Below are 15,085 nucleotides of genomic sequence, written 5' to 3' on the forward strand. Positions count from 1 at the left end.
CATTCAAATGCTCCTATCTGGCATCTGTATAATCTATATATCTAGCGCCTAGAACCTTTATTCTGGGGTAGCCAAGGTCTCTGGGAGATGCAGTGAGTATTGTCCGTGGCCGTTTTGAGGACCCCATTGCTTTCTTCTTCTCTAGAACTTTGTTCCAACACGACTGAGGGCTTCTTAGGTGCTGCTCGTACAATGTGTCCAGAATGGGGAGCATGAGACCCTGGAGCGAGGACCCCAGCGAGGGCTGTGCCGAGATTTGTCACACAGGAGTGGGGAGAGTGGCACTTGGTCCAGAGAGAAGATTCGGGGCGCAGAGGGAGGTGTTGGAAAGACGTGAGCTGGGCCCTCAGATACCTGCAGGGCTCCGTCTCCAGGCCCAGAAGAGGAAGGCTCAGCCATTCTCGGTCCCCTGCTCAACCCGGGGGTGCGGGGAGCCGCTTCTCTGATCTCCCTAAGGAAATGCGTTATTAAGCAAGTCACTGACAGTGCAATCACTTCGAATCTGATCTTTTTTCTTTTCTTTTTTTTTTTTTTAAAGTGATTTATTTACCGACAAATTGCTACTAGTAATAACATCATTTGTGCTCAGGAGAGCTTCCCTCTGAGCGTCAGCCTTTGGTAGGTGGTGCCTGGAGCCGGTATTTGAAAACTCCCGGTTCCACAGTGAGGCACAGTCTCGCACCAGGACTGTCCCGGGAGGGACAGACTGGCCTTGGGAGGGTGAGCCGTGTGACCAGGACACCACGGGTCCCCTACCTCGGGCAGGAGATTGGACCAGACGACCCTAGATTTCCAGGTTAACCCGATGAAGGAGACAATTAACTAGTTGCTTGGCTGTAATTTAAGAGCAGCAGTCCCTCACCCCAGTCTCGTAATTCTCTCCGGGCCTGTCCTATGCGATTGGTCAGCGGAAGGCTTCGCGGGTCTCAGAGTGAAATATAGTGTTTTGGAAACCTTTTATATTTCAAACATACACAGGCCAAGGTGAAGAATACAATGAACCCCATGTCCCATCCTCCATCTATAATAGTCATCTGCCGATCAACACACACTTGTGTCATCCTTATTCTCACCCGTTACCCCTTACCATTAAATTATTTTGAAACAGAAACCATATTTCATCCATAAATATTTTAGTAGGCGTCTCTAAAAGACAAGAGCCCTTTTTAAAAAACACGGCTGCACTACCTAAAGTACAGGCCACGTCATTGAAAAACAAAAACAACTTGGGATCTGTTTTAACTTTAGTTCATTGTGTGGCCATATTTTATCAATTATAATACATACACTTTTACACATTTCACCGTCTTCAACATTAGAGCGAGGATGAAAATCAATGACATCACAGTTGAATAAGCCACATCTTTTTCCCCTTGGGGTGGCATGAAATAACAGTACCTCTTACACTTGACGGTATCAAACTTAGTGAAATAGGCTATGTTATGGAATGATTCTCTTTGAATAAACACCTAAAACATTTTCCAGTCAGAATGTCCTTGTTTTGAGGCCTGAGTAACGAGGAGGGATTAGTGAATTCATATGGAGATATTTTCAGCTCCGGGCGGGTTTGTAGCACGGGACCTCCTCATGCATAAGCATTTCCTAGGGTTTTAAATGCCGGCCAGGCTTATACTTTTGCCTGGCCCCTGTCAACGGTTGAACTCCTTCCCCACCTGAACACAGTGAAGGAAATGCGAGCTAAGACCAGGAGAGGGGGGAGGCCGAGAGTTACCCGGGCCGAGGTGGTTCTGAAACAGAAGCCGGAGGGATGAGGCCACTTCTGCCGATGCCGCAGGGCTGGGTCCCTAACGACTGCTGTACCCGCACGGGGGCGGGGATGCTGGCAGCCCTGCGGGAGCCACAAAGGAGAGCCTTTAACAGGTACCCTCCACGCTGCCCCCAGTGCTCTCGGGGAGACCCTGTTGTCACCGAAGAAAACAGGGCCCCGCTCCTGGTCTGTGCCACAGAGGACAAGGTGCCACTGAGATGCAGTCAGACGGTCGGAGTCTTCAGTGTAGGCAGAGTCGTTCCAGAGAAACACACCTGAGTTACAGAGAAGCAAAAGGGAGAGGGAAAAGGGCATTGTAAAACTGAGTAGAACATGTCGGGAAATCTGGACTTCAGAATCTTCTGGAAATAGAGATCATTTTATGGCTTGGAAGATGCATTCCCCCCCACCCCCCGAGCCATGTGGCTTGTCCCCCACCAGGGATTGAACCTGGGCCCCAGCAGTGAGAGTGCCAAGTCCTAACCACTGGACCGTCAGGGAGTTCCTGGAAGATGCATTTGTAATTCATAGCCTCTTTTTGTTTACACGTGAGGCCTGGCTATTCCCCTTCATCTGCTTGTCCTTCCAAACCTAAACAGCCATGTCCTGGGCACCGTTCCTTCCAAGACTCAGAGGTGGGCCCGGGTGGCCACCAGATTTGAATCCATGGTATGAGATTCTGTGATGCCGGCCCTGGCATCACGTGTCAGTGTGGATGGGAGAAGTGTCATGGGTATTGAGAGTGCCAGGTCCCGAAGAGGGAACAGAGCCTTCCAGAGACCACCCAAGTGCTCAAAATGGGCAGAGAGTCAAAGATTCAGACCATCTGGGTTCAGAGACTGTGTGTCTTGTGTTACTCGCTGCCACCTCACAGGTGTGACTGAATACTGCGTGGTGATTTCATAATTTCATTTCTGTTTTGCTTTTAAATCAGAATGGTTTCTCCAGCAGTAGTCATTAGACAGAAAATTCCTCAATAGCATTTTACTGTTCAGGTTTCTGACCTGAAAAATGAGTTGTGAATCAATGGTTTGGGGACTAATGAAAATGCTTTTCACATAGAAGCTCCTCTCGATAAACATCGCTTATTATTTGCCACGTGCTCCAGGGAGAGAAGGTAGCAATGCAGTGCTCTGGTTTTGCCAACAGACATCCGATATTAATAATCTCAAGGGCATCGCTGTCTGCGTGTTAAGATGTTCGCTGCTTTCTGCTCAGTAAATGATACAGAATTGAAGAAAATTTGAAACAGCATTGAAAAACCTGTTGCTGAATTAAGCGTGGTAATCCTACATTTAAGTTTCTTGACCTTGTGTTAATTTCCTAATTCTCATTCACGCCAGTGAGTTTTTTGTTTGTTTGTTTGTTTAAATTTATTAATTTATTTATTTTTGGCTGCGTTGGGTCTTTGTTGCTGCGCACGGGCTTTCTCTAGTTGCGGCAACCGGGGGCTTCTCTTTGTTGTGGTGCGCGGGCTTCTCATTGCGGTGGCTTCTCTTACTGTGGAGCACGGGCTCTAGGCACGCGGGCTTCAGTAGTTGTGGCTCGTGGGCTCTAGAGCACAGGCTCCGTAGTTGTGGCTCAGGGGCTTAGTTGCTCCGCGGCATGTGGGATCTTCCCAGACCAGGGCTCAAACCCGTGTCCCCTGCAGTGGCAAGCGGATTCTTAACCACTGCGCCACCAGGGAAGTCCCGCCAGTGGGGTTTTGATTGGCGTGGACCCCGTTTTCTTCAGTTTGCAGTTGCACAGAAGGGCACGTGGTCCCCTGCAATGACTGGGAGTGGTAACAGCCGTAGCTTTTGGTGCTGTTCAGAGAGCAAAAGAGCACCCTGTTCTAAAAGGACAATGCAGGGACGTCTCTGGAGGCACAGTGGTTAAGAATCCACCTGCCAATGCAGGGGACATGGGTTCGAGCCCTGGTCCGGGAAGATCCCACATGCTGCGGAGCAACTAAGCCCATGCCCCACAACTCCTGAGCCCGTGAGCCACAACTACCGAAGCCTGCACGCCTAGAGCCTGTGCTCTGCAACAAGAGAAGCCACCACAATGAGAAGCCCGCGCGCCGCCACGATGAGTAGCCCCTGCTTGCCGCAACTAGAGAAAGCCCGCGCGCAGCAACGAAGACCCAACGCAGCCATTAATTAATTAATTAATTAGTTAATTAATAAAAAAGGACGGTGCAGCCTGTCATGTCCTCACTAACCAATGACGGAGCGGTCTACGGGTCAGAAGTCAGCATCCTTGGTTCTGGGTTCTTAGTTTGGTACTAAACCAGGTAATATTTGGAGGTAGCAGCATAAGATAAGGAATTTCTCAGAGTGCCCAAAATAAAATGGGAATGAGTGATTTTTTTAGCTGGTGACTCCAAGAACATCACTTCGTGTGTGTATGGGTGTGAATATTTAGGGCCTTTTTTCTCTCCAGCTGTCTTCAGATAGATGTGTGTGCTTGAGTGCAAACACACACATCCAGCTTTAACATCTTAAGAGGTTATTTTAGCAGGTCTGCCGTGAGACGCGATTATGCCCAAAGACACGATTTTTTATACTGGGCTGGTTAAGACCGGGGCAGCGGAGACCAGTTTACTTTATTTACTACCATTATGAGAGGCGTGGCTCTTCCACCATCCAGGAGCGGTCTAGAATACTTTTGCCATCTGCTGAACTTCTCAAAGCTGGTGCTCTCATGAGGCTGGCCCTGTGCAGTCTGGGGCTTGGGGTGGACCCGGGGCGAGCCGAGTAAGAGGCACTCTTTTGTGGGCTGAGCGCCAGGGCTCCCGGGTGCCTGCCCCCAAGGCTGCACCTCCTCTCCAGCTCTCCCTCGTCTTGTCTTCGCAGGGTCTCAAATGCCTTGGCCCCCTGCCAGCTCTCACATTCCATGACCCCATCCAGCTTCGCCGTTTCTCCTCCGAGTTTGGGCCCATTACAAGCCTTTTGAGTGGTCCGTGTGTGCCCCTCACAGTGCTGGTGTCCAAGCTGATGGATTCCTTTACAAAATGTCCGTGTGGCGTGGGCCTTGGGGAGAGCTCTGGGTTCACATCCTGACTCTTCCCGCTGTGCGACCTTGGACAAATCTCCTTCCCTTTCAGAGCCTCAGGCATCCCTGTCTGTGACGTGTGGGTACCAGTCCCTTTGGCTGGCAGAGTTACAGTGAAAAGCAAATGAACGTCCTGTATCTGAAGCCCCTCACTCAGACACGCCGAATGGGAACTGTCATTAACTTCCGCCCGCCACCCCCTTCCCCGTGGGGCTCCCCAGCCCTGCCTCGCTTCTTCCTCCACCTCACGCTCACTGCAGCCTCTTCCTCAGCCCCTCACACGTTGGTTTCCAGCGCTGCCCGGATGTTCGACCCGACGGTGTTCCCAGGCCCGGCGTCTGTGGCGACATTTGACACCAGTACCTTTTCCCTCCTGAAACGGCCTCCTTTTGACCTTGTGTTCCCCCGACTCTCCTACTTTTCCGGATTCTGGCTCTTTCACCGCTCGCTGCCTCTGGCCGTCCGGGGGTGGGGGGCTCACCGGCCTTAACCGTCTCCCCCAGGAGAGCCCTGATCCGTGAGCACATCGCTTAGCCCCGGGCTGCCCGACGTGGTGGCCACCGGCCACGTGCGGCTACGAGGGGCCACTTGACATGCAGCCAGTGCAAATGGAGGGGGGAGGGATGCGCCCCCGGTTTCAAAGACTTAATGCCGACAAAGAATGTACACTATCTCGTTAATAATTTTTATACTGGTTACATAGGAAGTGACAATATTTGGGGTATATCGGGTGAAGTGAAACTAAAACTGATTTCCTCTGTTTCTTTTTGCATCTCGAACGGAGCTGTTGAACGCTGTCAGTCACGCAGGTGGCTCGCACTCTGCTGGCAGCGCTGGCCTGGGACATGGACCCCAGCCTTGAGGGCTCACATCCAGGCGGGGCAGTCTCTCACTTGCCCGGTTCTTAACACACTTTGAGAGATTGTTTGCTCTTTAATTTATTTGCTCACGCACCCATTCCATGCCCTGGGAGTTCCCCCTCGGTGTGACCAGCCCGTCTAGGCAGAGGCAACAGAGGTCTTTCTGCTGACGGGCCCGCGGCCTCAGAGGGTGCCGTGTGCACCAAGCCCAGGGCCGCCCTGCAGCCCTCCCTGCTGTGCGCTGTGGGGAGCAGACTGCGTGGGGGGCCTCTTCGGGACAAGGGCCCTGGCAGGACTACAGCCAGCTTCCGCGGTCCCCACCCTTCTGGATTTCAGGCCCCTCGGGCCTAGGTTTCCTCAGCAAAATATCCCCCGGCCCCGCGTTGGATGCTGGAGTTTGAGGGGGGGGCGTGACCAAGACCCATCCCCTGCCCTCACGCAAGCCCCAGTCTGGAAGGAGGAGGGCACGTTCCTCACTCTGATCACAGCCCCCTTCACAGACTCGGGGTGAGAGGGGGCGGGAAGCGTATCCCATACCTGACATCGGAGCCTGGCTGCTTCCGGTTCTGCAGTAGCCAGTTCAGGTGTGTCGGAGGCCTTAGGGGTCCCCCTTTCAAGAGCCCGAGGGCCATCAGGTGCCACCAGCTGTCAGGTGGAGCAAGACAGGCCCTCAGCCCACGCCCAGGGCTCCCAGACCATCCAAGGCCTCCCTGGTAAGTCAAAGACCACCCGAAGCCCAAGGCCTCCCACCAGCAGTTGGGAGGCAAGCGTTGCGTAGAGGTTCTCATCCTCGACCTGTTCATGTCTTATTTTTAAATTCGATTAATATGAGTCTGTGGCCTTTTGAGGGGAAGATTCGCCACAGCCCCGTGCGAGCGAGGGCGCGCACCGTTAACGCTCTGTACCCCCCACCTGTGGTCAGTGTGGACCCCGGGGATACCTGACACCTCATTCACGAGTCGCCTTCCTCACAGTCAGCCTTTTGGGAAATCAAACAGCAAACTCCATCCATCGTCTTGTGTTTGCAGTTTGTGACCAAAGTACCTCAGTGCAGTCATGCTGCCTGCTTGTCCCCTCCTGAGGGAGGCAAGGGGACTGGCCCACCCCCCTCAGAGTCCTGAGGGCTGTTTCCACCTTCACGTCCCCCCCCCCCACACACACACACACACTCAGAGAATCCAGGCCATGTCACCCCCTCCCGGGGACACAGTGAGCTCCCTGTGCGTAGACCTCCCAAGTAGTTACCTGCAGTGGCCGAGTTTCTCCCAAAGAAGCCAGGCTTATTCCTCGCGATGGAAACGTGGGCTTCACTGACCCTGCCTGGGGCCAGCCCGTAATCTTTCCTCCGTCACTCTTCACCCCTGGCAGCCTCTTGCCCCTCGCTCTCCCTTTCGGTGTTCTGTCTTATCGTCTGTGTTGCCAAAAAGCACAGTGGGCTAAATGAGATAGTGCATTAGTTTCCTCTTGCCGCTGTAACAAACTACCAGACTTGGGTGGCCGAGAACAATGGAAGCTTGTCATCTGACAGCGCCAGAGGTCAGAGTCCAGGATGGGTTTTACCGGGCAGAGCTGCGTTCCTGTAGAGGCTCCAGCTTCTCAGGCCGCCTCCAAGCCTTGGCTTGTGCCCTCCGCTGTTCTGACCTCCGCTTCCATCTCACATCCCCTCTGACTCTTACCCGCCTCCTCCCTCTCATCAGGACCGTTGTGATTACATCAGGCCCACCTGGATACTCCAGGGTCCTCTCCCCAACTCAGGGTCCCTAACCTAATCACATCTGCCGAGTTCCTTTTACCACGTAACCTAACAGAGTCACAGGTTCTGGGCATGAGAACATGGACACCTTTGGGGGCCGTTACTGTGCTCACCGCACATAGCCTTATTTATTTAAGAAGAGGCTGGCAAAGAGTTTGTTTATTTTTTTGCCATGAAGTTTGGTGTAAAAATAGAGAAAATGACCCAATGGAGGAACAAAAGGACTTCTCCAAGGAAGTCACCTTTAAGGACGCAACCTATAGGAAAATGTATAATCAAAGGGGAAACTATAATTCCTCTTGAGCAAATACTTTCACAGGTTACAATACAAATCAGTGTGGGTTAATTATGTTTGGCAAAGAGCTTATGGTACAGCCCTGTCTATTAGGTCACTCTGCAGTGGTGGAGATGTCCTGTGTCTTCGCGGTCCAGTGCCGTGGCCACCAGCCTCATGTGTCTACTGAGTACTTGAAATGTGGCTCCTGCAACTGAGAAGCTGAATTTTTAAATTTAATCAAGTTACATTTGAACATAAAGAGCTGGTGACAACTGTATAAGACCGCATGGGCTGGAACAAGGGAGCCTCACCTGGGTCTGTAGGTAGGCGTTAGGAAGCCCTCAGTGAAGTAATTTGCAGAGTTTTCTCCCAGAGGCGAAGGTCAATAGCTGTCCTCAGATTCTTAGAAGGGCTTCCTGACGCCAAAATGTCACAGGCCCCTGTCCAGAGGGAAACCACAAAGAACAGTGGAGCACAGGATACCTGGAGCCGTCGTTCTTCCTAACGCCGCAGAGCTGTGCGCTGTGGTCTCGAGCTGGATTCAGAGCGTGGGATGGAGGCCCCTTTCGTTTGGGTGCTTGGCCAGAGGAACACAAAAGGCAGTTACCAAAAGAGCAGACGCCAGCGAGCCCGTGTGTACACACAGCTCAGCTCAGGGCCTGAGTAGGCCCAGGGCCGGAGCTACGTAGAGAGCTGCAGCGTTCCAGAGGCAGAGAGGCCAAGGATTCGTGTCCCCGAGCCCTCTCCTTGGCCCCTACAAAAATCCTACCTGTCTTCCCAGCTCAGATGCTGCCTCCTCTGCGACACTGCTCTTCATCTCTTTAACCTGAATTTATCCTTCCTCTTATGTTCTCCCACAGCACAGGGGCTCTTTTTCTGAAATAATGTTTTACTTTCTCCCCATGTTATGGTTGGATTGGTACACCTTTACCAATACTAGGCAGTTTTACTTGGGCGTCTGCATCAGCCTCGGAGCTTCAGGAAAACGTAGATGCTTAGGCCTTGGCCCAGACTTGCTGCACCGGGTCTGGCACATAGATCAGGCTCAGTAAATACCTTATATGCCCCAGCTCTCAGTAAAGGAGATGTTGCCTTATACGAGTCCTTTCAAAGTGTTGGAAGTATTTTCTCCATTACTTCATTTTTTTTTCTATTTTTTAAAAGTTGAGATAGAGTTGACATGTGCAGGTTTGAGGTGTACAACATGTTGGTTTGTACAGCCATTTATGTATTACAGTATAATGGCCATAGTAGCATTAGCTCACACCTTTATCACGTCACATCGTTAGTATTCCTTTTATGCTGAGAACAGTTAAGATCTAATCTCCTAGCAACTTTGAAGTTTATAATACAGCGTTGTTGACTATAATCGCTATGTTGTGCGTTAGTCAATTACTTCATTTTAAATAAGATAAAATGTTCGCAGGTTCTGAAACGGGTACTGGTGGCTTAGGATAAAATTTCCAGTGACTATCAGACATGGATTCAAAATCCATGTATCTCCCATGAATCGTGCCCCAAAGTAGCAGCTAAACTGCAGGATGGTGACCCAAATCCACTTCAGATACAAGCAAATCAAACCTACCTTATAATATTCGATGGTATTCTAAGCAAATTGTCTTAGACTGACACCAGCAAAAACTTTAGTCCACAGCACATTCAGGGAAGATAAAGCTTAGTGGTGTTCTTAAGTGAGTTCATTTAAACAACGGGGCACAGTTGGCATTATTTACGTGTATGAGGGAGGGAACGGGGCAGGAGAGGCGCCGGGATTGCTTTATGTAATGGTAACCAGCACCGCATTCGAAACTGTTTTTAGGAGACCTTAACGAATGTTTCCTTCTCTTTTCTTCTCCCATGGCTGCTTCCTGACCCACCTTCTCACCCCAGGATTTGCGCAAGCAGGTAGCGCCGCTGCTGAAGAGCTTCCAGGGGGAGGTAAGCGTTTATGTTTCTCTCGCATCCTGAGCCGCCTTCCTGTTCATCACGCTTTCTTTCTGTTCTCATAAAGTAAGTGCCACTGGCGGAAGTGCTTGCTTGGAGGGAGCCTCCCCAGCCGCACCGACCCATCCACGTGCAGGTGACGGGCTCCTCAAAGTGAGGTTTCCACCGATTCCTCCATTAAAGCCCACGGGCGAGGGGAGGCGGGATTCGGGATGTCAGAAGCGGCGGAGGAATCCGGGGAGCAGTGGCCGGCGTATCGCACTTCCCACGGTGGATTGGGCTTGTTCAGACCCCAGCCTGGGAGCCCACAGACCTCCCTGAGCTCACTGGTCCCCTGAGCTGGATGGGGGCTGCAGCCACGAAGTCTCCCACACAGAAAGGATGTGCTCTGTCAGTCTGGTGCCTTCCTGCACAGCCGTGGGGGAAATAGGAACTTCACAGGCAGAAGCCACGGGGAGTAGGTTTGGGCTCAGTATAAGGAACTTTTCTCGTGGATCCTTCCAGAGAAGGGCCAGGCAAGGTGGCAGGCAGGCGGCCAGTCATCTGAGACCTGTGTGCCCTGAATGCTGTTCGTCACAGGTTATGCGGGCAGTCTGGGTGGGTGACACGCCTGCTTCTCTGCCGTTTGTGTAGACACTCGGTGAACTTCAGAAAACCAGAAATGATGTTAGTGTCGGGGGATTATTCGCTCTCCGCTTCTCCCGTAGGAACGATGGCCTAGTAACAGCAGCGAGGGAGCAAGGCTGTTTTCAAGCCCTCTAAGGAACCCACGCCGTGGGGCCTTAGAAATGTCGTGTCCCTGCAGCTTCCCAGCTCACAGAGAGCCCGGGAGGAGGGGCTGGATGCGGGGAAGTGAGGGGGCGAGTTGGGGAGTGCCGAGAGGCTGGGATCCCGGCCCCCCGAGCTCTCAGCAAGAGATCGGGGCTGCCGTTTGGCCAACTCTTCAGTGCGCGGGTGACAGCAGAAGGTGCGGGATCCAAGGAGGCGGCGGAGGGCGGGAGGCGATTCCCGGACGGCGAGGGTTGCATGTGAGGGCAGCAGCCGCAGTGAGGCTGGCAATGGCTGCAGATTTGAGAGCAGTGCAGGCGGGGCTCCTCTCTCTGTTTATCATTTCCTGCCGCAGGAAGTCGTCCCCCGTGCCTGGCTCCCTGAGGCACAGAAGGACACCAGTAGCCCAGGTCTCGGAAGGACTTGAATTGCCCTTTCCTCAGAATTACATGTCCAGACCCTCATTTTCTGAGTAAAGCCATCACCTTACACCTGCGCACGTGTGATCGAAGCTCTTCTTCTACCTGTTCAGCAGCTTTTGTGAGACCCATCAGCTTAGTGCTTCTCTGGTTGAAATAGCTCAGGGTGCTCTTTCTGTTGGTTGCTTGTTTTTCATTCTTTCTGAAAAATTTCCAACCTGCCTAAAAGTAGAAAGACTGGTATAACGAAGGGCCGAGCGCCCTTTACCCAGACTCCTCACCTGTCAGCGTTGTGCCACGTTTGCTCCCCTCCCCCCACCCCTTTGCTCAACATTTGGAAGTGAGTTGCAGCCAGCCGGCCACCCCACACCCTCAGCGGCATGGGCGTCTCCTAAAATTAAGGGCATTTCCACAGTAACCCCGAGTATCACAATTGGGAAAATAACACGAATTTCATAATATCTGATATTCTGTCCAAAACCAAATTTCCTGTTACCCCTAAAATGTCTTTTATAACTGCTCTACATTGCATTTGAGGGATATATATATATATGTATATATAAATATATATATTTCTCTTTTAATATAGACACTCTCTCCACCCCCTCACCTTTGTTATTGATTTTTTTTTAAAGAATCTAAGCCAGTTGTGTAGATTATCCCACATTCTGTTGGGGCAATGGGTTTACTTCTGGCAATATATATTAAATTTAAAATGCCTGTGAGACATCTAGGCTTCCTATTTGCCTGATTTTTTTTTAAGGCTATTTGAAAAGTAAATATTTTTATAGCACCGTTAATATCTACCAAGCTGCTGCTAATTGCTATATTTATGTTAAATAATGTGTGCTTTCCAATAAGCTGATTTGAGCAGAGGGCGCTAAATCCTGCTCGTTTCTGAAGACTGAGCTTGCGTAGCAGCGGGTAACTGCACGTGGGGACCACGAGTGCAGGGATGACCAGGGGCAGCGTGTCCTGATGCTTAGATGGGGCGGGACCCGTTGTTTTTCTAAAAAGCCACCTTCTCTAGTAACCAGAGGCTCATTCTCGTACCCATCACTCGAGTGTCTGCTGCTGCAGTTTTATTTATCAGATATATTCTTTGAGTTCATCCCAATGTGCTTGAGTTCCCCTAGAAGAAAGTACCGTGTTAGTGAAAAGGTGATCTTCGCCTCAGAATTTGTACAGATTTCTTCCTTACTTGAGATCCCCAAAAGAAAAAAACAAAACAAAATAAAAATAAAGTTTTCGGACAGCGAGAAATTCACAGACAGAGGCCCTTAGAATTCCTGCGTGAAGACCTCTTTATTGTGTGTCATAACGTCACGGGAAACGCTAGCCGGGCCAGGGTGCCGTTTACGCCCTTAGGTGTTTTCTCATGGTCCTCGGTGTAAATCCAGACGCCCCCCTGCCTGTGGTTTGTGGGGCCCACGTGGTTCACTAACTGCTCACCCCTCTAGGGTCCGCTCACTCCTTCCTCCTGTCCCAGCATACATGGCCATCCTGAGTCTCTGACAGGTCCTTGTGCACTGGGCGTCCTCACTGGCCCCCAGGCCTTTGCACGGCTGACCTGCTTCCTGAAACGTTCCTTTCCTTCCTCTTTACCTGGCTCACTTCCTCAAGGAAGGTCTTCCCTGAGCCCCAAAGGATGGGCCAGGTACCCCCCCCCCATCGTGTGCTCCGAGCTATTTGTGACACATTTGTCATCATACCCGAGAGCCACCTGTCACCTTGTCTCGGTTCTCCTTTTGTCTGTAAAATGTGTGAAGGCAGCCACTGTATGTTGTTCTGTTGGCCCTTGTGTTCCCAGCACCCGACGCAGCAAGTGAGAAGCAAAAAGTGTTTGGGCTCTCAAAGTGGTTATTGATAAATGATGGGACAGCCAGGTTCCCCCGGGGGCAGTTTTTAAAGCACTTTGCCTCTCTCCTTTCTTCAGGATCTGTTGCTGTTCATAAGGTGAGAGGGACCCTGGAAGGTATGCTCGGGAAATACCTTTAGAAGAAACTAGTAAATAACGATTTGTTGTCCTTGACTGAAAGGTTTGGGATCATACAGTCATAATGGTTATTCATAATTGTTATAGCAAAGTCATCAAGTTTAACTCTTACACCCAGCCAGCTGATTGGCGAGGCAGAGGTGGGGAGGGTCGGTCCAATTTAAGGTTTATTTTAGTCCAGTAATCAGGCAGTCCCTTCAGTGAGGTGACAGTCACACTGCCTAGGAAGACGCTAAGTCTTCCAATTTGCCTCCCCCGCTCCTGGCTCCTCCCCCGGGAAGGGTCCTCGTGCAGAGGCTGAGGGCTGAGGAGTCGGCTTAGGCCCCACTTCTCTTGGCTGCAGGGGAGCTGCGTATTTAACCCACGTGTCCTCAGGGAGGAAAATCCGCTTAAGAAATAACTTAGTTGCTTGTATTAGAGGGGAAATAAAAGACTAAAAATCCCTGAGCTTAGCATCCAGCTTAAAAAGTTACAAAAGTGCGATAGGATAAGCTCAAAGGAAAGAGGAGGAAGTAAATAAAAAGCGCAGTAATAGTGTATAAACTAAACGGAATGAAAAAGAAGGACAGACCCAGGAAAGAAAGAGCCCAGAAGCTGGTTCTTTGAAAAAACTACTACAGTAGACAAACCACCTTCCTAAATCAAGGGGAAAAAGGTTGGGAAGGAAAACAGGATAACTTCGCAGCTGTAGCAGAGATTAAAAAGATAGTAAGGGAATATTATAATCAATTTTAGGCCAATAAATGTTAAAACCTAGGCAAAATAGACAAATTTCTGGTATGCTGTGATGTACCAAAGCTGATTAAAGAAGAAGTAGAAAATCTGAATAGCCTTATAACTATTGCAGAACTATTTCCACAAGGTCTAGACAGTTTCATGGGAGAGTCCTATCAGTCATTCGTGAAACAGATAGTTCTCTTCTTTTGCACTTTGGGAAAATTTCTTTTCCTTCAGAAAACAGAAAAAGAGAACACTTCCTAACTCATTTTATGAAGCTAATGTAACCTTCATACCAAAACCAGACAAGAACAGTGTAAGAAAAGAAAATTAAAACCTGTCTTGTTTATGAATAGATATGCAGAAGTCTTTAAAAAAGTATCAATAAGTTGACTCCATCAAACCCCATGTGTCCCAAGAGCGCTGTGTGGTTTAACAGAAAAAATAGTTAATGCAAGTTAGTAATAATCATTCTCAGATTAAAAAGGAAAAAATCTCAAAAGTTACAGGAAAAGAATTTAGTAAATTTCAACATTCATTCACGATTAAAAAAAAAAAAACTACCAGCAAACCAGGAATAGAGGGGAAATTTGTTAACCTGGGAAAAGGCATTTATCAAAAACCTACATCAGTCATCATATTCAGTGATGTTAAAAACATTCCCTATGAAATCAGGAACAAGACAAAAATGGCTACTGTTGCCACTTTTATTTAACATTGTACTGGAAGTCTTAGAAGACTAGTCTTCATGGAAGACTAGAAAAGGAAATAAAGTACAAGTATTAGAGCAGAAGAAATAAAACTGTCATTTTTCAAGTGAGCCTCAGTTATGTAACAAGGTTACTAGATACAAAATCAATATAAAAAAGTAATTGCGTATCTCTACATCAATAGCAAACTGAAAAGGGTACCACTGCAGATAGCAACAAAAAAATAAAGGATACCTAGAAGTAAATATGACAACACATAGGAACTCATTCTGGAGAAAAGTATAACATTCTTATTGAACAATATTAAAGAAGAGCTAAATGGAGAAAGTCAAGGTGTTCAAGGAAAGAAATTCCCACTACTGTATTATTAAAGACATCAGTTTTCCCCAAATTGATGATAGAGTGAGTCATTGTAGTTTCAATCAAAATTCTAACAGTATTTTTCATGAAACTTGAAAAGCTGATTCCAGAATTTATATGCAAGAGCAAATGGTCAATAACGACAAAGATAATAGTAAATAAGAATAAGACAGAGAATTTGCCCAACCAGATTATCAAAGCTACAGTAATTGGCACGGGGACAGATAAATACACCAGTGGGACGCAGTAAAGAAATCAGGAACTGACCTGTGCATATACAGAAGCCAAATATATTGCAAACATGGCATTGCAGATCAGTGAGGAAAGCGTGGACTTTTCAATAAATGGTCTCCTGACCATTGGTTGTCCTTATGGAATTAAATGAAATTAGATCCCTACCTCACACCATATGCAAACACAAATTACAGGTAAAGACTTAAGGTAAAACTTTCAACCTTTCAGAAGAAAATATAGAAT

At 49.2% G+C, this 15,085-nt stretch overlaps 1 protein-coding gene across 10 annotated transcripts in view; it reads left to right on the forward strand.

Annotated features, from left to right (window-relative positions):
- The window catches only part of CUX1 (cut like homeobox 1), a gene marked incomplete at its 5' end in the record, with an annotated part of 375,083 nt that overhangs the window by 164,599 nt on the left and 195,399 nt on the right, over positions 1-15,085 (forward strand). For all 10 annotated transcript variants that reach the window (XM_082857328.1, XM_082857320.1, XM_082857322.1 and 7 more), the window contains one exon: positions 9,585-9,632. In XM_082857328.1, coding sequence (XP_082713454.1) covers positions 9,585-9,632 — 48 coding nt within the window. The remainder of the gene's footprint in view (positions 1-9,584; positions 9,633-15,085) is intronic.

This window comes from Leucopleurus acutus (genome assembly GCF_964270905.1).
Source record: "Leucopleurus acutus genome assembly, chromosome: 16".
NCBI lineage: Eukaryota > Metazoa > Chordata > Mammalia > Artiodactyla > Delphinidae > Leucopleurus > Leucopleurus acutus.